Below are 22,313 nucleotides of genomic sequence, written 5' to 3'. Positions count from 1 at the left end.
GCTTACTGAGTGCAGAGCACTATATTAAGTGCTTGCGAGAGTACGGTACCACAAAATCTAACACATATTTCCTGCTCATAATGAGCTTACAGTTTGGGGAGGGGACAGACATTAATGAATAAGTAAGTAATTTATAATTCAGTGGTATGGACATTCTTTGTGAATGTTGGCAGGGCTGGGTCAGGCTTGATATGTCTCTTTAGAGAAGGCCGAGACAGGAATTTGCAGCCTGTCGAGCCAAGCTGCATCGCGAGACTGTGGTCGCTAATTCCGACTTACATTTCAGGCTCTACCGTACACCCTGTCGAAGTTGTAAACCGCCTCCTCTCTCCCCCTCGTTTGTGTTAATAATTGTGAGACTGTGAAGCGCTTACTGTGTGCCAGGCACTCTACTAAGTGCTGGGGTAAATACAAGGTAACCAGGTTGGACACAGTTCAGGTCCCACAAGGTGTTTACAGGCTTAATCCCCATTTTACAGATGAGTTAATTGAGGCCCAGAGAAGTGACGTGACTTGCCCAGTTCACACAGCAGGCAAGTGGTGGAGCTGGGATTAGAACCCAGATCCCTCTGATTCCCATGGTCTGTACCTGAGCCCCATGTGGGTTAGAGAGTGAGTTGAAGCTGATTATCTTGTATCTTTCCCAGGGCCTACCTTAGTGCATGGCATAGAGGAAGTGCATAATACATTCCAGTCAGTCAGTCAGTCGTATTTATTAAGCGCTTACTGTGGGCTGAGCACTGAACTAAGCGCTTGGGAGAGTACAGTCTAACAGACACATTCCCTGTCCACAATAAGCTTCAGTCTAGAAGGGGAGACATATATTAATGTAAATGAATACATTACAGAAATAATAAATCAATTATAGATTCCACAACTAACCATGCAGCATTCTGGAGTTTGCCCTCTGGGCAGCAGGATGGTTGTTTGGAATAAAACCCTTAGGGTTTCCTGAGTTTGGGGGTCCCGAGCAAGAAGGGGCGGAGCATCTAAAGCCCTCCTCTCCTCTGCCATTTGGGCCTTTGACCAGTCTGAGCCTCAGTTTCCCCATTTGCAAAACGAGCCTAACGTTACATAGTCGTAATGGGGTTTATTGAGCATCTGTGAAGTGTGCTGTACTGTACTACAATTAAAGGCTTGGGGAAGAACAAACAGTAGAACCATGGGGCATGGTCCCTGCCCACAGGGAGCTTAAACTCTAATGGGGTGTGAAGACCTAAAAATACTTTTGAGTTTCCACCCAACTTTTAACCCGAGCGCCAACCAGGAGCAAAATTAAGAGGTTTGAATTCTCTCTTTTGACATGAGGGACAATAATAATAAACAATAACTCTGGTTAAGTGCTTATTATGCATCAAGCACTGTTCTGAGTGCTGGGGCAGAGATGAGTTAATTAGGTTGGACACAGCCCCTCTCCCACATGAGGCTCATAGTCTAATTTGGAGGGAGAATGGATACAAAGTCGCCGTTTTGTAGATGAGGTAACTGGGGCACAGAGAAGTGACTTACCCAAGGTCACAGAGCAGGCAGGTGGTGGTCATTATTCACTCCCAGGTCCATGCTCTTTCTACTAGGCCATGCTGCTTTCCGATGAGGTGCAAAATGCAGGAAGCCAGGGAAAAGAAATAAGGGAAGCCGAGAGGCCAATTGACCACGGTCTTGTAGTAATTGGGATATTTGTTAAGCATTTGCATTTCGCCAAACCCTGTACCAAGCTCTGGGATAGGTAAGGTAATGAGGTCAGCAACGTATGGAATTCATAGTCTAAATCTGCCCCATAATAATTAAGAGCTGGGTATAATTGAAAGGAGGCACAATCCACCAATGTTCTTTATTGAGTGCTGACTGGATGCTGAGCACTGTACTAAGGGTTTGGGAGAGCTCAGAACAGAAGAGTAGATGTAGCTAATCTCTGCCCACAAGGAGCTTTTGTAGACTGGAAGCTTGTTGTGGGCAGGGAATGTATCCGTTTATTGGATTGCTTTTATCCACTGCAGTTCTTAGTAGAGTGCCTGGCATACAGTAAGTGCTTAACAAATACCGCTATTATTATTACTATTATTATATTGTGCTCTCCCAAGCGCACAGTACAGGGCTCTACACCCAGTAAGCGCTTAATAAATATGATTGAATCGATTAGAAGGGGACAGACGAGGGTGATGTGGCCGCTTCCTCGGCTTGAGTCCAAGCTGTCCCTTTGGGGACCCGAGACCGCCGTTTCAGGGCTGCGCAAAATCAGCCTATTCTAGGCACCCTCCAGTGGAGCCGAGTTTTCACACGCTCGCCGTTTTTCCTTGCAGAAAAAGTTAGAAAACCTCAAGAGCTTAGACCTTTTCAATTGTGAGGTCACCAACTTGAACGACTACCGAGAAAATGTCTTCAAACTCCTCCCCCAACTCACATACCTGGACGGCTACGACCGGGATGACAAAGAAGCCCCTGACTCAGACGCGGAGGGCTACGTGGAGGGACTCGATGATGACGACGAGGAGGATGAAGACGGTGCGTACCCGGCTGACCAGGGGATCGGGCCCGGAAGGGCAGGGCTTCCCAGACCCTGCTCGTGGAAGTCCAGAAGGCTCCTCGGGCTAGATTTGTGACTCTACGCCTGACGGAGCCCTCCAGGGGTCATTGGGTCCATCCCCCTGCCTCTAGGAAAGACCACCAAACCCAGCGCCAGGAAGACTGGTTGGCATTGCGAGGGAGAAGCCATCTTCTTTTGTTCGGCTTGGTTGTTCATTTCATTTTATGTTTCGAAAGCCTTGACTGCTGTGTGACCTTTGGCAAGTCACTGAACTCCTCCGGGCCTCCTTTTCCGCAGAAAATAGGGGTGATATTGTTCTCCTTCTCCGTTAAACTGTGAATCCTGATGCAGTGTTTGGAATGTAGTTAGGGTTTAGATTTAGTTTTCTAATTATTATGAACGTGATTATGGCTCAGCACTGGGGGAAAATGGTATTTGTTGAGCACTTACTATGTGTGAGGCACTGTACTAAGCTCTGGGATAGATTGCACACAGTCCCTGTGCCTCATAGGGCTCGCAGTCTTAATCCCCATTTTACAGATGAGGAAACAGAAACGTTCCCTGCCCACACGTGTTTACAAACTAGAGGAGGAGACCGGCATTAATATGAATAACTAAATTACAGATATGTACATAAAACAGGTATTGAACCCCCATTTTACAGATGAGGGAAGTGAGGTACAGAGAAGTGAAGTGCCTCGCCTGAGGTCACACGGGGCAGGGCCAGGATTAGAACCCAGAACCCCTGACTCCCCAGTCCGCCTGCCCTGCCCTAGCCAAGCTGTGTGATGATGATGATGGCATTTATTAAGCACTTTCTATGTGCAAAGCACTGTTCTAAGCACTGGGGAGGTTACAAGGTGATCAGGTTGTCCCACGGCAGGCTCACAGTCTTAATCCCTATTTTACAGATTAGGGAACTGAGCACCCAGAAGTTAAGTGACTTGCCCAAAGTCACACAACTGACAATTGGCAGAGCCGGAATTTGAACCATGACTTCTTACTCCAAAGCCCGGGCTCTTTCACTGAGCCACACTGCTTCTCACGCTGCGTGTGGGCTGGGTAGAGCCGTGCTTGGATTGGCCTCGTTGGGTTTGAATCCGGGCACCCGGCACCTGACTCCAGCCGGTCTTAAAGTGTGTCTTGGCTGCGATCCTCTTGGCTCTCGACTCACTGAGAAGCGGTGTGGCCTAATGGAAGGAGACAGGCCAGTCGGTATTTATTGAGTGCTTACTGTGTTCAGAGCACTGCGGTAAGCACTTGGGAGAGTACAATAGAACAGACACATTACCTGCACACAACAAGCTTACAGTCTAGATGTCTAATTGGGCTTTCAGGGACTGTGAATGATTCATTGAGGTTGTATCTATCCCAGCACTTACTACAGTGCTATGTTCGGAGTAGGTGTTTCACTAAAAATAATAATTGTGGTATTAAGCACTTACTCTGTGTCAGGCACTGTACTAAGCGCTGAGGTAGATACAGAATAATAGGGTTGGACACAGTCCCTGTCCCAAATGCAGCTTACAGTCTTAATCCCCATTTTTCAGATGAGGAAACTGAGGCCCAGAGAAGTGAAGTGACTTGTCGAGGGTCACTTGGCAGACAAGTGGAGGAGCTGGAATTAAAACCTGGGTCCTCCGACTCCCGGGTCCATGCTCTTTCCGTGAAGTCACGCTGCTTCTCCGTACTCCAGTCATTATGAATTATTTTCCTGGCAGTTGGGGGTGAGGTCCCGGACCCCCATAATACTGAGTAGAGCCAACTGGGGCTGAGTCTCATCCCTCCACCGGTGCGGACAGGGGTCTTTGGCCCTCTAGTGGCCGAGCCCAGGCCAGTACAGTGGTGTAGAGAAACAAAATGGGGTTGGTGGTAGATAGAACAGATCCAAAACTCCCCGGTATTCAAACTGGGGTGGGCAGGGAGGTGTCAGAAAGTTGATTTGGATTTCAGGTTTGGCCTGAAACAGTTCTTTAGCTTCCAGTGAAATGAGGAGGGGCCTGGGGCCGACTCTCCAATAAATCAGTGGTATTTATTCAGCGCTTACTCTGTGCAGAGCACTGTACTAAGTGCTTGGGAGAATACAATGCACCAGAAGTAGCAAACATGCTCCCTGCCCATAACGAGCTCAATCAATCAGTCATTCAATGACATTTATTTATTTATTTTTAGGTTGGTATTTGTTAACCATTAACCGTGTGCCAGGCACTGTATTAAGCACTGGAGTAAATATCCCGATTCACTTGTATCTACCCCAGCATTTAGAACAGTGCCTGGCACATAATAAGTGCTTAACATATCATCATCATCATCATTATTATTATTATTATTATTATTATTATTATTATTATACAAACCAATCAGGTTGGACACAATCCTTGTCCCACATCGGGCTGACAGCCTTAATCCCCATTTTACAGGTGAGGTAACCAGGGCCCAGAAATGTGAAGTGACTTGCCATAAGTCGCAGAGCTAACAAGTGGCAGAACTGGGATTAGAACCCAGGTCTTTCTGGCTCCCAGGCCCATGCTCTATACACTAGGCCACACTGCTTCTTTAAGTAGGAGGGAGAATAGGTATCCCCATTTTACAGTTGAGGAAACTGAGGCACAGAGAAGTAAAGTGATTTGCTCAAGGTCACATAGCAAGCAGTTGGGATTAGAGCCCTAGTACTTCAGACTCCCAGGGCCATGCTCTCTCCATTAGGCCACACTGCTTCTCATCTGCAGACTGACCTTGGACAGGTCACTTAACCGCTCTGGGCCTCAGTTTCTCCATCTGCAAAAAAGGGCAGTAGTCCCTGCCCTTCCCTTGCTCACAAAGAAATTGTGATCATTGGTTATTTATATTATTTCTAGTCTAGACTGTAAGCTCATTGTGGGCAGGCAATGTGTCTTGTTATATTGTTCTCTTATACTCTCCCAAGCACTTAGTACAGTGCTCTGCACACAGTAAGTGCTCAGTAACTACAACTGACTGAGTGGAAGTGCTCTGAAAAACAAAAGGGCTGTCTAAATTTATTCCTTGTCTTCTTGGGTCCTCTTCTACTAAAATCATTGCTGGAACAAGCTCTACAAAACCTGACCTCCTCGACTCTCTGGCTGTTAAGGATCACTTCTCTGTGCCTCAGTTACCTCATCTGTAAAATGAGGATTAAGATTGTGAACCCTCATGTGGGACAGGGATTGTGTCCAACCCGATTTGCTTGTATTTCCTCCCCCAACCCCAGCGCTTAGTACAATGCCTGGCACTTAGAGAGCGCTTAACAAATACCACAATTATTATTTATTCCAAGAGGGAGAAAATCCCAGACTTCAGTAAAAAAAAAAGCTTGAGATGGGGTAAACCCCAAGAAGATTTAGAAGCAGTGTGTGGCCTAGAGGATAGAGTCCAGACCTGGGAGTTAGAAGTACCTGGGTTCTAATTCCGGCTCTGCCGCTTGTCTGCTGGGTGACCTTGGGCAAGTCACTTGTCTGGGCCTCAGTTCCTTCATCTGTAAAATGGGGGTTAAGACTGTGAACTCCACATGGGAGAAGTGTGTCCAACCTGATTAACTTGTATTTACCCCAGTGCTTAGTACAGTGTCCGGTAATAATAAACACTCAACAAATAACATTAAAAAAAAAACTAAGAAAGGAGGATAATCGGGTTTGGGCCTTATGGGGATGGGTTTGAATAGGTCTTGTGAAAACTGAGGAGACCTTTTTGATTGGATTAATAACTCACCACTCTCTTTTTTTATCCGGAGTAGAGGAGGAGTATGACGAAGACGCTCAGGTGGTGGATGATGAGGAGGACGATGATGAGGAGGAGGAAGGGGAAGAGGAAGATGTGAGTGGAGAGGAGGAGGTAAGCCCAGGGTCTTGGCAAATTTCTTTTCATGTCAGTCTCCCCCTCTAGACTGTAAGCTCCATGAGGGCAGAGAATGTTTCTACCAACTCTGTTGTATTGGTCCCTCCCAATCGTGTCCATCTATCGATGGTATTGATTGAGCGCTTACTGTGTGCAGAGCACCGTACTAAACACTCAGAAGAGCACAGTACAACAAAATTCCATTTTGGGCTGGGAATATGTCTATTATATTGTTCTATTGAACTCTCCCAAGTGCTTAGTACAGTGCCTTGCACACAGGCACTCAGTAGATATTATTGACTGACTGATTGACCTTGGTTGTGTCCCAGTTTCCTCCTCTGTAAAATAGGGATGAAATACCTGTCTCCCTCCCCTTTAGACTGTAAGCACCCTGTGGAACAGGGCCTGTAACTCACCCGATAATAATTGTACTATTTGTTAAGTGCTTACTATGTGCCAAGTACCGTACTTAGCACTGGAGTAGCTATGAAATAATCAGGTCCCAATTGGGGTTCGTATTCTAACTAGGAGGGAGAACAGGTATTGAATCCCTGTTATGCAGATGAGGGAACTGAGGCACAAAGAATTACGTAACTTAAGTAAGGGGGAGATGAATAAAAGGGGCAAATCCAAGTGCAAGAGCAATGCAGAAGGGAGTGGGAGAAGAGGAAAGGAGGGCCTAGTTGGGGAAGGCCTCTTGGAGACGTGCTTTCAATAAGGCACATCTTTTTAGAAGCTTTAGTGGTCAACGGGCCTCCCAGGGATAGAGGCTAATCAGTTAAGCCTCCTCTCACAGGAAGAGAGGCTTCCCATCCCCGCTGGGCTTCTGACCCAAATTCCCTTCCCTCATCAGGGGCCTCCCAGGTCTGGAGACCAGTTGTTTAGGCCTCCTTTCACAGGAAGAGAAGCCTCCTGTCTTAAATTTCCTTCCCTCACCGAGGACCTCCCAACGCTGGAGACCAGCCAATTAAGCCTCCACTCGCGAGAAGCAAAGCTTCCTGTCCCCGCCAGCCTCCGACCCCAATTCCCTTCCCTCCTTTGACTCCATGTCTCCCTCTCACAGGAGGACGAGGAAGGTTACAATGACGGTGAGGTAGATGACGACGAGGACGAGGAAGAGCTCGGAGGTACGGTGGCGATCCTTCTATCCAGGCAACCAAAAATGGTGTCTTCTGTTGGTCTGGCGGGGGAGGCAGGGAGAGGCATCTTTTCACCTAGCTCGCTCTCCTTTTGCAGCCGAGGCTGTCAGTGTCCCGGTTAAGTCTGGCAAATCGTCTGAGGAAATGTTCTGGCCTTTTCTCTGGGATTTTGCGCTAAAGAGGCAGGTTCTAGAGCATGGTGCTGGGTTCTGGGTGGGCCCACTGAGGCAGTAACCCTGGGCTAGATATCAGGGATAGGGGGACAGGTGTGACATTGTGGGGTCACTGAGGATTGGGACCTGGGGTGAGGGGTGAGAGAGAGAGAATGAATGGGAATGAGTGCGTTGGGCCTGGACTTCCGCCTTGTTGTTTCTGTGGTTTCCTTCCCTCCGCTTTCCTGGCCTAATCGGATTTTAAGGGTCAAATCTGATGATAACAGTGGGCAAAATGGCCGATCACCCAGAACCATTAATGGAAATCAATCCCACTTTTCCGTTTTCCTTTCTGAGTATTGAGGGGCTTGATGGAGGTCTTAGCCAAAGGACATCTTCCCGTTTTTCTCCCAGGGGAGAAGGGCAGACATTCCTTACTGTATTGGGGCCTAAAAAATAGAGAAAAGGCAGCCCGGACCCCATGTCTAGCTGTGGGCCTGGCCTTCTGATAAGAACAGGAAGGCCACCTATGGATTTCGACACCTGATGAAAATGACCACCCAGGTAAACTAGTTTCCTCTAGCTCAGAAGGCCCTCTGGGTCACGTTGAATAAAGCAGGTTAAGCCCTATGAGAAGAAGCCCCTTTCCAGAATGATTTTGAAGGCTGTGTTCATTTATTGGCCTCTTCTCCGTTTCACCTTGGGCTTTCCCCTGTTCCCAACGTGTCCACCTCAGGAAGCAATAGGCTCAAAGAACCTAGGTTCTCAATCTCTTCTGTCTTAATGGGAATCGCTCGACCTCTCGATGGCCCCCATTTTCCTCTCTGTAAAGTGGGAATGATTCCCACCTTTTCCTTCCCTCACAGGAAGGGAGTTGAGGCTTATGAGATGGGGTTAGTGAATGTGGAGTGAGAGATACTACCGTTACTAGCGGAACTCCCCCAAATTTCACAACCAGATATCATCAACTCCCACTCCTGGTTCTCCCCCCAGAATTCTGACCATTTCCCCATTAATCATATTTATTGAGCACTCTTTTTTTTAATGGTATTTCTTAAGGGGTTACTATCGGCCAGACACTAAGCCCTCAAGTGGATACGAGGCAGGATGCAAGTTACAAACTCACTGTCAGGTTAGACACAGTCCATGTCCCATATGGGCCTCGCAGTCTTAATCCCCATTTACAGATGAGATCACTGAGGCCCAGAGAAGTGAAGTGATGTGCCCAAGGTCACACAACAGACAAGTAGAGGAGCCTTCTTTGTGCAGAGCACTGTACTGCGTGCTTGGGAGAGTGCCGTGTAACTGAATTGGTAGGCACGTTCCCTGCCCAAAACATGTTCACAGTCTAGAGGGGGAGACAGACAATACACATAAATTTAAGGATGTGGACATAAGTGCCGAGGGGCTGAGGGAGAGGCCAATAAAGGGGGCAAATTCAAGTGCAAGGGTGACGCAGAAGGGAGTGGGAGGAGAGAAAATGAGGGCTCAGGGAAATGAGACCCCATGGCAGTCTTAATCTGCACCCGTCACTTGATGTTCTTAAGAAATGGAGGTTAGGCTGGAGTATAAACCACAACACCTTTGTTTTTCAGAAGAGGAAAGGGGACAGAAGAGAAAACGAGAGCCTGAAGATGAGGGGGACGAAGAGGATTAAAAGGAATAACCTATTTTGAAAAATTCCTATTGTGATTTGACTGTTTTTACCCGTATTTTTCCGCCACCTCCCCTCCCCCCAAACTTATTTTTTTCTGATTGTAATGTTGCTGTGGGAATGAGAGGGGGAAAAGTGTATTGCAGGGGGGGAGGAATAAAGTACTATTTTTACTGCCACTCTTTTTTTTTAACTTTTCCTTTGTGTTCAGTTTAATTCCCGAAAACGCAATAGTAAGTATAAACCAAGTGGTCATTTGTTTCTTATTCCTGGAGTGGGTAGTTTTGACATCCTTAAAACTTTCCAAGATGAGTGAAGAAGTAAAGAGACCCAATACGCATCTCTGCTGTCAGGCCACTTGGGCGTTTGGGTTGCCCTATTTGAGCCGACCGGTCAGTCCAGTCCCCGATCGTGACTCAGCTACTGTTCTGGACATTGCAGGCAGAGGATGGAAATTCCAAGGACCCAGCCCCTGGGCTGAGGGTGGCACCTAAGAAAAACTATTCCCCCCGACCCCCCCCCCCCACCCCTTCCATTTTCTTGTCCCTAAGTGACTGCCGTTTTCAGCCTACGCTGGTCCTGGAGAATTTAAAATTTTATTTTATTTTATTTTTTAATTTTTTTTTTGTAAATAGTGACCAAAAGCGTATTGTTTCCCCATCCCTCCACCCCACTCCCATTACTCCCATTAGGATTTTGTTTTGTGAGTTGACCTGTGCTGTGTCTCAGCCAGACTCCTGAGAATGGCAGACATTTAAAAGACACGCAAGTATAGTTCCTCTTAGGTTTGGAGTGAAATGAATTTGAAAATTCTAACAAAATTCCGACCCTTTAAAAAAAAATCAAATGAAGAAGAAAAGGTGTGTACAATTTGGATCTGTTTTATGTTCTTAACCCCCAGGCTGATTTAAAAGTGATGAGAAATGACTTCCACTTGTGCTCTGTACTTTGGAAATTTTTACGAGCCTAAATGCAGGACAGTACTGCATGTGGTGTAGGGGTTTCTTTTCATACACTCAAGCACGAAATACTAATACAAAATTGTATTTTCTTACCCAGTGGAAGTCAGTGAAATGACTGCAAATACCTAGTGAATGTACAGTTTTAATTTCATATCCCTCTTTAAGATCGCTTTAGAAGTGACTTGTATTTCCTAGTCAATATTTCATCTGTATAAAAGCATTTGCAACAGTTTCCACCGCCCCCCGCCCACAAAGAGCCAAACTTTGAGTTTTATGTCTGTTTGTCATTGATAAATTTCAATAAATCTTTTTATACAATTTTTGGGGTGGCTTCTTTGAGTTTATTGGTTCACGGGCTATCCCGGCCTAAATCCTCAACAACTCTCCAATCAGTTGAAGTGTCACAGATATTTATCATCGGATGAAATGCTTTTTCCGCTATGTAATAACTATTCAGATGCAATTGCGCAAGAGCAGGGGGGGCATCTTAGCTTAGCATACCAATAAAGTATAACATCCTGCTATCCATTTTAAGAGGAAAAAGATGTTTTTCGATTGCTGTATGTTGTTGGGTTTTTTTCATCAAAGGGGGATTGAGGGTGATTTGTTGTTGTTTTAATGGTATTGGTTAAGTGCTTACTATGTGCCAGGTGCTGTACTAAGCACTGGGGTAGAGAGAGGCTAATCAGGTGGTAGTCTGTCTTTGACCGTGGGCCCTAGGGGGAACTAGGGATTGTGTCCCAGCTGATTATCCTGGATCTACCCCAGGTCTGAGCATGGTAATAATAATAATTTTTAAAAATGATATTTGTTCATTCATTCAATCATTTATTGAGTGCTTACTGTGTGTAGAGCACTGTACTAAGTGCTTGGAAAGGCACTTAGCACTGTCAAGCACTGTCTGAATGCTAAGTACAAGTAAATCAGGATGGACCAGTCCCTGTCCCACATTATAATAATTGTGGTATTAAGTGCTTACTGTGTGCCAGGCACTGTACTAAGTGCTGGAGGAAATACAAGTGAATCAGGTTGGACACAGTTCCTGTCCCACATGGGACTCACAGACTTAATCTCCATATTACAGATGAGGTGACTGAGGCACAGAAGAAGTGAAATGACTTGCCCAGGGTCACACTGCAGACAAGTGGCAGAGCTGGGACAAGAACCTAGATCCCTCTGATTCCCAGGCCCAGGCTGTATCCACTAGGCCATGCTGCTTCCCCAGTGCTTGGCACACAGTAAGCACTTAACAAATACCCTAATAGTTATTCAGAACAATTTGGACCCATTTCTCTTTCCTGTTTCCTCCTCTGGCCAATCTGAGGGAGGAAAGAGTCACCCAAACCAGTTTCCGAACAGGTGAGATACACAGCATGATCCTCTTCACAGCACTGATGTGCACTGATGTACACATCTTTAAATTTTATATTAGAAATTACCTTAAGGTCTGTCTCCCCCTCCAGACTGTAAGCTCGTTAAGGGCAGGGAATGTGTCTGCCCCCTCTGTTGTATTGTACTCTCCCAAGTGCTTAGTACAGTGCTCTGCACACAGTAACTGCTCAGTAAATACAATTGATTCCTTACTGTGGGTAAGCTCCCTGTGGGTGGGGAATGTGTCTGCCAACTCTGTTGTACTCTCCAAGCGCTTAGTACAGTGCTCTCCCACAGTAAACGCTCAACAAATACCATTGATTCATTGCTTACTGCCTGTAAGCTTCTTGTGGACAGGGAATGTGTCTGCCACCTCTTGTCTTGTACTCTCCCATGTGCTTAGTACAGTGCTCTGCACACAGTAACTGCTCAGTAAATACAGTTGATTGATTGATTCCTTACTGTGGGTAAGCTCCCTGTGGGCAGGGAACAGGTCTGCCAACTCTGTTATATTGTACTCTCCCAGGCGCTTAGTACAGTGCTCTGCCCATAGGAATCAATAAATACTGTTGATTGATTCAGATCAGTGTAAGTTGTGCTTAGTGTAAGTAGGGATTAGAACCCAGGACTCTGCTCATAAAATGAACATCATCAGGCTAAACCCTGCCCTTAAGGGGTTTTGTAGCACAATAGGGAAGCCAACACAAATTCCATCATCATAAACAGGAATCATTGGTATTTATTGCGCTTACCATGGGCAGAGCAATGTTCTAAGTGCTTGGGAGAGTATTACAAGAGAAATTAGCAGATGCGTTCCCTGCTCATAATGATCGTGTCTAGATGGGGAGACATCTAGAGACATCTATTAGTATGCAAGCTATAAGCGCTTAATAAATGTGATGAATGAATGACTGTGAGCCCGTTGTTGGGTATGGATTGTCTCTGTTGCCGAATTGTACTCCTCAAGCGCTTAGTACAGTGGTCTGCACACAATAAGTGCTCAATAAATACAATTGAATGAATGAATATAGATACAGAATGAGTGGAGAAATGGAGTCAATAAAGCATCATGGCCTTGTGGATAAGAGTATGGGCCGGGAAAGCTGAAGGACCTGTGTTCCCAGCTCCTCCACTTTGCTGTGTGAAGTTGTGCAGGTCACTCTGTGCCTCAGTTACCTCATCTGTATAATGGGGATCTAGTCTGGGTCCCATGTGCGACGTGTACTGTACCCAACTGGGTAAACTTCTATCTACCCCAGGGCTTTGCATGTTTTCTGGCACTGTATTTTTCTCCCCCTCTAGGTGGTAAGCTCAGTGAGGGCAAGGAATGTGTCTGTAATCCTGTTATATTGTACTCCCCAAGTGCTTAGTACAGTGCTCTGCACACAGTAAGTGCTCAATAAATACGATTGACCAGCATTTAGGAAGTGCTTGACAAATACCATCAAAAAGTATTTACTGAACGCTTACTGTGTGCAGAGCACTATACTAAGCACTTAAAGTCAAGGTGTTCTGGAGAAGTCAATGACAGACTAAAAAGCAGCTGGAAATTTGAGCTTAGGCTGGGAAATGTTCAAGAATGATTGTCTAGCAGCAATGACAGCTGGCTGAGAGGGGATCTTTACCAAGACACTTAAGTCAAAGCTGAAGGGATTACTACAATGGAGTGGCAAAGGATTAAGGCTACTAAATTGCAGTTTAACTTGTGGAGGGAGGAGTCATGTGGAGCCCCAGAGGGGGTGATGGACAGGATGTCTTGCAATAAAGTGAATGTTTCCTTCTCTTGGGTAACTGTGAAATTCTTATGAGGGCCCATGTGAAAGCCCAATTCTGTGGGGTCTCTTGATGTACTCGTAACCACCCCAGCGCTTAGAACAGTGCCCGGCACCTAGTAAGCGCTTAACAAATGCCACAGTTATTATTAAGCTAGGCCCAGCGTATTCTCCATCGTTCTAGGGACCCAGGATTTAATGGAATGCTATGATGTTTTGCTTTGGGGGATAAAGCCATGGAGAGGGAGGAAGATCTGGTTCCGTGGGTACTGTAAACAGGTTTTTACTAAGCTTGGCACACTGCCCTTAACTCTGGCATCAGCAATGGGCAGTCGTATGGAGTTCAGCAAGGAGAAATCAAAATGATTTTATTGGTGGGGAGGTGAAGAGAGGGAGTCTCTGCCATCCTAGACGAGGAGGTGAAGAGCAGGATTCCTTGCCATCTCAAGTCGAATCCCTGCCAACTTAGGAGGTGGAGAACAGGAGTCTCTGCCGTCTTAGGTGGGAGATGAAGAGTGGCAGTCTCTGCCATTTTAGGTGAGGAGGTGAAGAGCAGGAGTCACTGCCGTCTCAGGTGGAGAGGTGAAGAGTGGGAGTCTCTGGCCATCTTAGATGGAGTTCCTGCCATCTTAGGTGGAGAGGTAAAGAGTGGGAGTCCCTGCCATCTTAGGTGGGAAGGTGAAGAGCAGGAGTTTCTGCCATCTTAGGAGCGGGAGTTCCTGCCATTTTAGTTGGGGAGGTGAAGAGCAGGAGTCCCTGCCATCTTAGGTGGAGTGTCTGCCATCCTTTGTGGAGAGGTAAAGAGTGGAAGTCCCTGCCATCTTAGGTGGAGAAGTGAAGAGTGGGAGTCCCTGCCATCTGTACTTCCCAAGCGCTTAGTACAGTGCTCTGCACACAGTAAGCGCTCAATAAATACGATTGATTGATTGATCTTAGGTGGAGAAGTGAAGAGCAGGAGTCACTGCCATTTTAGGTGGAGTTCCTACCATTTTAGGCGGGGAGGTGACGAGCGGGAGTCCCTGCCATTGGCATGGACTCTTAGGTGTAGAAGAATGTAAGTAGTGCCATACTGGTTCTAACCAAGAGTCCAGACAAGCTGGGGTCCTGTCTTGTGGTAGTAATTTGTACTCTCCCAAGCGATTAGTACCGTGCTTTACACACAGTAAGCTCTCATTAAATACGATTGAATTAATGAATTAATAGTCATACTAGTAGTAGTAGTAGAAGTAGTTGTAGAGAAGCAGCGAGGCTTAATGAAAAGAACCTGGAAGTCAGAGGACCTGGGTTCTAATTCCAGATCCACCACTTGTTTACTGTGTAACCTTGTACAAGAAACTATTTCCTCTGCTTCAGTTTCCTCTTCTGCAAAATGGGGATAAGACTGAGCCCCATGTGGGACATGAACTGTGTCCACCCTGATAGCTTGTATCTACTCCAGTGCTTAATATAGAGCCTGGGATATAGCACTTAACATACTATAAAAAAAAAAACCTGTGCTCCCTCCTACTTAGACAGTGAGCCCCCAGTGGGACCTTATTATCTTACACTTACCTCAATGCTTAGAACCATTAACCCTCTCCACTCCCCCCCCCCCCAAAAAAACTCCTGTGCTCCAGCCTACTTAGACTGTGAGCCCCATGTGGAACCTGATTATCCTGTACCTGTTCCAGAGCTTGGTACCATTAAAAAAACAAAAAAATGAACAAACAACAAAAAAAATCTGTGCTCCTTCCTTAGACTGTGAGCCTCACGTAGGATCGGATTATCTTGTATCTACCCCAGTACTTAGTACCATTAAAAAAAAAAAACACCCCTATGCTCCCACATAGCCTGTGAGCCCCATATGGGACCTAGTTATCTTGTACTTACCCCAGTACTTAGTACCATTAAAAAAAAAAAAACCTTGCTCCCTCCTACTTAGACTGTGAGCCCCATGTGGAACCTGATTATCTTGTATCTTCCCCAGCTCTTCCTAATCCTCCTCAGTCTCTCTGCTGCCTTTGACCTTTTCCTTCTTCTGGAAACAGAATCTGTTTTCTTTCTTTTCCTTGCTGCCATCATGGGGATGAACCAAGTCATCGCCCAACCATCACAGCTATATGACACCATTGCTTACCTTGCCTACCATCTAGACTGTAATGTGGGCGGGAAACGAGTCTATCAACTCTTTTCTATTGTACTCCCAAGTGCTCTGCACATGGTAAGTGCTCAGTGAATACTACTACTACTAATGGTACTTGTTAAGTGCTTACTATGTGCCAAGCACTGTTCTAAACACTGGAGTAGATATATGTTAATCAGGTTGAGTACAGTCCCTGTCCCACCTGGGGTCACACTCTTTATTCCCATTGTACAGATGAGGTAACTGAGTCCCAGAGAAGTTAACTGACTTGCCCAAGGTCACACAGCGGACAAGTGGTGAAGCAGGGATTAGAACACAGGTCCTTCTGACACCCAGACCTTGTGCTCTATCCACTAGACAATAATAATAATAATAATAATAATAATGGCATTTATTAAGCGCTTACTATGTGCAAAGCACTGTTCTAAGCACTGGGGAGGTTACAAGGTGATCAGGTTGTCCCACTGGGGGCTCACAGTCTTAATCCCCATTTTACAGATGAGGTAACTGAGGCACAGAGAAGTTAAGTGACTTGCCCAAAGTCACACAGCTGACAAGTGGTGGAGCCAGGATTTGAACCCATGAACTCTGACTCCAAAGCCCGTGCCCTTTCCATTGAGCCACGCTGCTTCCCCAATGCTTCTCACTGATTGATTGATTGATTGATTGTGAGCCCATTGCTGGGTAGGGACCGTCTCTATATGTTGCCGACTTGTACTTCTCAAGTGCTTAGTACAGTGCTCTGCACACACTAAGCGCTCAATAAATACGATTGAATGAATGAATGAATTGACTGATTGAAGCCGGCCCTACAGAGACAGAGAGGCTTCCAGAAGAGAGGCTGAAAAGTATGGAATAAGACAGGCTGTAAGGGGACTTGAATGACGTCTACAAGATGATGTTGAGTATTGACAGGATGAAAAGGGAATCGTTCCCCAAATCATATACCTCCAGAACTGGGGAGTTCTCAGTGAACCTTGAAAAAGAGGGAGGTTACAAACAAACACGAACACTTTCAAAAGGCAGGGAAAGGCTGATGGAATTTGTGACCTCAGAAATTTAAGCTGGAAGAAAATTCCAAATTCCAGCCTTAATAAGGTCACATCTCCTCCAGTAGGCCTTCCCAGATTAAACCCTCTTCCACGGTTTCCTCTTCCTCCTGGGACAGCTATGCACTTGGATCTTTGCCTTTTGGGCTTTTGGTATTCACCCCACTTTCAGACCCACAGCATTTATGTATATATCTTTAATTTTTAAATTTATATTAATGTTTGTTTCCCCCTCTAGACAGCAAGCTTGTTTTAATAATAATGATGACAGTGTTTGTTAAGCGCTTACAATGTGCCAAGCTCTGTTCTATACAAGGTAATCGGGTTGTCCCCTGTGGGGCTCACAATCTTAATCCCCATTTTACAGATGAGGTAACTGAGACACAGAGAAGTGAAGTGACTTATCCAAGGTCAGGCAGCCAACAAGTGGCAGATCCAGGATTAGAACCCATGACCTCTGACTCCCAAGTCCATGCTCTTTCCACTGAGCCACGCTGCTACCCCTGGTTTTAGGCAGGGAACATGTCTACTCTGTTGTACTGTACTCTCCCAAGTGCTTAGTACAGTGCTCTGCAAATAGTAAGTGCTCAAAAGATACCATTGACTGATGGATAAGTACCACTGATGGATTGATTGACTGGCCAAGCGTTGTAATATATTCTGGGGAAGATTCAAGATAATCAGATCAGGCACAATCCCTGTTACATGAAGAAACAGAGATGGAGAAGTGATTTGCCCTGAAGTCACAGAGCAGACAAGTGGTGGAGCCGGGATTAGAACACAGGTCCTCTGACTCCCAGTCCCATGCCTCTTCCACCAGGCCACACTGAGAATAATAAAATCCAGACTCCAAATCGCATTCCTCCAGGAGCAAAAAGCACAATGGGATGGAAAGACGGACAACATCCTTTAAGTTCATGGACAGTCCCTACATTTGGCCTAAAATCGGTCACATCTTGAGAGCCTAGAAAAGCATTTCAATTTCCATAAATACACGTGGCTGCCTCAGCAGAGTCGTGACAGGAAGAATCCCTTCTGACTCAGGGTCCAGCCACTTACTTGCCAGGGACAGAACGGGGTACCCGCGGTTGCTAAGGTAACGACAGGAAACTAACAACTCTCCCCTTCACCTTTTACCAGCTCTTTCATTTTCCCCTTTCTCCCTTCTCCCTCTTTTCTTCCCCCACTCCTTTCCCCTTCCCCCACTCCTTTCCCCTCTCACCGCCTCTGTATCCTTTCCTGTTGCCTCTCCTCGCCCCCTCCGGGAAGATCTAAGGATGAAAATTCAGAAAACTCCCAGTCGTTCTCTTTCTGGGGTGGGGTGCATCCCCCGGAGCTGACTGAGCTGCATTTCAAATCAATTTCATGGGAGAATCTTTTCTCGTTCTGTCAAATAACAGATCCATCATTAAGGATGTTTGGTTTGAGTCCTGCGGATTATCAAGGGTTTGTAAAGCAAAAAAACCTACATGTATATACAAGCACAAGGTTGATAAGCGCTTAGTACAGTGCTCTGCACACAGTAAGTGCTCAATAAATATGATCGAATGAATCAGAGGCCAGGGAGGCCAGCTCAGTTAAAGCATCCTTACAGAGCCCAGGAATCTCTGGGCTTTGTAAGCTCATTATGGGTGAGGAACATTGCTAATTCTGCTATATTGTACTCTCCCAAGTGCTTAGTACAGTGCTCTGAACATAGTAAGCACTTGCCAAATACCACTGATAGATCGGTCGACTGATTTTGAGCCAGAAGAGCAGAGACTTTTGGTTTCAGTAGTAGTAGTATTTGTGAAGCGTTTACTATGTGCAGAGCACTGTACTAACCACTGGGAAAGAATGTGGGAAATCCCAGGTGAGCTATTGTTTCATCTCTCCTTATGTGTATGTCTCCAGCTCTTCTTTTTTTTTAATGGTCTTTGTTAATAATAAGAAGAATAAGAATAATAATGGTATTTGTTAAGCTTTTACTATGTGCCAAGCACTATTCTAAGCGCTGTGGCAGATGCAAGGTAATCAGGTTGTCCCACCTGGGGCTTACAGGACTCATCCACATTTTACAGATGAAGTAACTGAGGCACAGAGAAGTTAAGTTACTTGCCCAAAGTCACACAGCTGACAAGTGGCAGAGATTAGAACCCATGACCTCCAACTCCCAAGCCTGCGCTCTTTCCACCAAGCAATGCTGCTTCTCCAATGTTTAGCATTTACTTAAAATTTATTCAGCAAATGTTAAGCATTTACTATGTGCCAGGCACTGTTCATTCATTCATTCAATCGTATTTATTGAGCGCTTACTGTGTACAGAGCACTGTACTAAGCGCTTGGGAAGTACAAGTCGGCAACATATAGAGACAGTCTCTACCCAACAACAGGCTCACAGTCTAGAAAGGGGAGACAGACAACAAAACAAAACAGGTAGACAGGTGTCAAAATCGTCAAAACAAATGGAATTAAAGCTATATGCACATCATTAACAAAATAAATAGAATAGTAAATATGTACAAGTAAAATAGAGTAGTAAATCTGTACAAATATATATACAAGTGCTGTGGGGAGTGGAAGGAGGTAGGGTGGGGGGGATGGGGAGGAGGAGAGGAATAAGGGGGCTCAGTCTGTTCTAAGCGCTGGGGTAGATACAAGCCAATCAGGTTGGACACAGACCATGTCCCACATGAGGCACACAGTCTTAATCCCCATTTTACAGACGAGGGAACTGAGGCACAGCTTCTTCCCGAATTCTTAGCTCCTGAGGCCCTTGGGATCCAGAGACCATATCTAATTCCTACCCATGAATTTTTTCTCTGAACTTAATACAGGACTCTACTGCTTCATGAGAAGCAGAGTGGCTCAGTGGAAAGAGCCCAGGCTTTGGAGTCAGAGGTCATGGGTTCAAATCCTGGCTCCACCACTTGTCAGCTGTACGACTTTGGGCAAGTCACTTAACTTCTCTGTGCCTCAGTTCCCTCATCTGTAAAATGGGGATTAAGACTGTGAGTCCCACATGGGACAACATGATCACCTTGTAACTTCCCCAGCATTTAGAACAGTGCTTTGCACATAGTAAGCGCTTAATAAATGCCATTATTATTATTATTACTACTACTACTACTTTCAACTCCTCAACTAAATTATTCATCCCAGCATGAACTTGCATTGTGGCCGGAAGAATGACGGGAATGGGGAGATACTGTCTGTGAGTCCGTGTGTGTGTGTGTGGGGGGGGGGCGAGAGGAGGGGAGGGCTTTCCCTCCCTGCAAGGAAGACTCTTCAATCCTGCCAGTTTCCAAACCCAGTCACAGATGCTCTCACTGTCTTTAGCATAGTTCCCACTAACTCCTTCTAGGCAGGCGTGACTTTCTCTCTCTTTCTCCCTGCCTCCATTTCCTACTGTGAGAGGCAAGAATGAGGCACGCTTCCACAAAGACAGATTTGCCGGGAGGGTCTTAATTGGGCCGGGAGGTGGTACGGTTTGAATATCTGCTGAATTCGTTCTGAAAAGGCAGGACTGGCAAATGGGGTACATTAGCCATTCAACTGGGAGCAGGGAGGAAGGAGAAAGGATGCTTCGTGGGCTTTGGATCACGACATCCTATTTTTTTTTCCTTTCTCTTAATCAGATTTGATTAATAAGAAAAACCAAGGGGGGAGAGAGGGAGATGCCCAGATTTCGACGGGCGAATGTCTAGGTGGCCTTTGCTTTGTCTCTTGGCGGGCGGTAATCTCGTTAACCCCCCTGATTCATGCTGGCAAGGAGCGAGGTCTGGTGAATATTCCGCTGAGCACCGGATAGCGAACGCAGTGACCTTGCTGGCTTGTCAGAGGGTTGACTGGTCTCTGCGGCTCCCTCCTCCACAGCGCGAGGCAGATCTTGTTTCTGGGCCGTCGAGAGGGTCCCGTTCCCAAGGCCCCGGGGGGTCCGCAGGGCCTCTGATTGGGATGACAGGCCCTTTGATTCTGTGCTGGGCTTTCGGCTGGTCTGTCGGTCAGTCAATCATATTTATTGAGTGCTTGTGGTGTGCAGAGCACCGTACTATGCGCTTGGGAAAGGACGATAGAAGAGTAGAACAGATACAGTCCCTGCCCACTACAAACTGACCATCTAAAGGGGGAGATAGGGAAATGGCACCGATCACCTTTTACGCCTAGCGTTTTTATTCCTCCAGCACTGAGCCTCTCTCCTATGCCATGCTGAGGTCTGCGTCTCGGAAGTGGCCCCCCTGTTCGCAGGAGGCCTTAACAAACACTACCACCACTCATTATTACTATTATCGTCATTATTATTATTATTGCTTCTGGGCAATGGACTGTCCAGGGTTCAGCCAGCCTGTCCTGGGTCAATGTAGTTACAATACACACTGGTTTTAGAGTAGGTGTTTTATTGACCTTGGGCAAATCACTTCTCTGGGCCACAGTTCCCTCATCTGTAAAATGGGGATGAAGAGTGTGAGCCCCATGTGGGACAGGAGCTGCGTCCAACCTGATTAGCTTGTATCTACCCCAGTGCTTAGTACAGTGCCTGGCACATAGTAAGCGCTTAACAAATGACATTAATAGTGATAAATAATAAAATACCTTTGATGATCAACTGATCCCCAAGCAAGCCAGCAGTGATGCTCGGATGTCTCCCCAGCTGGAATCCAGCCATTTTCAATCAATCATATTTATTGAGCGCTTACTATGTGCAGAGCACTGTAAGCTCCATTTTGCTGCTCAACCACTGCAAGGGTCCCAATAAGTCAAGTTATTTCCCCATTAATCTCCTACAGGGCTGGGTTAGATGGCAGCCATAATTATGTGTTCTTATTATTATAATTATTAGAATTATTATCTAATATGAATTAGAGAAGCAGTGTGGCTCAGTGGAAAGAGCCCAGGCTTTGGAGTCAGAGGTCATGGGTTCAAATCCTGGCTCCGCCAATTGTCAGCTGTGTGACTTTGGGCAAGTCACTTAACTTCTCTGTGCCTCAGTTACCTCATCTGTAAAATGGGGATTAAGACTGTGAGCCCCACGTGGGACAACCTGATCACCTTGTACCCCCCCAGTGCTAAGAACAGTGCTTTGCACATAGTAAGCGCTTAACAAATACCATTATCATTATTATTATTATTATTGTTATTATGTGCTGGCCTCCCAGGGGGATCCTCTCTCCCTTGCTCTCGACCTCCCAGGATTGCCATGGTGACCAGCTAACTCAGGCCAAAGATGTAATAGCATTTTTTAATAGCATTTGTTATGCACTTATCATGTGACAAGCACTGTACCAAGTGCTGGGGTAGATACAAGCTCATCAGGTTGGACATCCATGTCCCGCATGGGGCACACAGTCTTAATCCCCACTTTAGAATTTTGGATTCTCTCTAACTCAATCAAAGCTCCCAGTGGTCTGTTCCAATTGTGCTGGAAACAAGCCGCTGTGAAAGAGTTTTAGTTAAGTTGGGAGCAGTGGGACATTCATGACTCAAACCAGTGGGGCCAATCGTGCTTACAAATTGTATGTCCCTCCGCCCTCCAGAACTTTGGAAGACACAAAATAACCCTGCTTTGGAAAATAATAAGCTTAAATATCCTACCTTTTTTATTAACCATTTCTGATGCTTCTCAGGCAGCCATTTCCATTGAGGAATAGCTAGTGAACACAATCCAACTACATTTTTGGATGGGGATGTGTGTGTGTGCATATCAAAAAGTCAGTTCCAAGTGAAATTGTTAAAGAAA

At 45.9% G+C, this 22,313-nt stretch overlaps 1 protein-coding gene across 1 annotated transcript in view; it reads left to right on the top strand.

Annotated features, from left to right (window-relative positions):
• The window catches only part of ANP32A (acidic nuclear phosphoprotein 32 family member A), a 37,171-nt gene extending 27,671 nt beyond the window's left edge, over positions 1–9,500 (top strand). The window contains exons 4-7 of the mRNA XM_038766944.1: positions 2,301–2,502; positions 6,276–6,373; positions 7,440–7,503; positions 9,263–9,500. Of these exons, the coding sequence (XP_038622872.1) occupies positions 2,301–2,502; positions 6,276–6,373; positions 7,440–7,503; positions 9,263–9,324 (426 nt within the window). The 3' untranslated portion in view covers positions 9,325–9,500. The remainder of the gene's footprint in view (positions 1–2,300; positions 2,503–6,275; positions 6,374–7,439; positions 7,504–9,262) is intronic.
• The last annotated feature ends 12,813 nt before the right edge of the window (positions 9,501–22,313 follow it).

This window comes from Tachyglossus aculeatus, chromosome 26 (genome assembly GCF_015852505.1).
Source record: "Tachyglossus aculeatus isolate mTacAcu1 chromosome 26, mTacAcu1.pri, whole genome shotgun sequence".
Taxonomy (NCBI): domain Eukaryota; kingdom Metazoa; phylum Chordata; class Mammalia; order Monotremata; family Tachyglossidae; genus Tachyglossus; species Tachyglossus aculeatus.
Note: the sequence above shows the minus strand (reverse complement) of the source record. Positions and strands in the feature narration are given on the sequence as shown.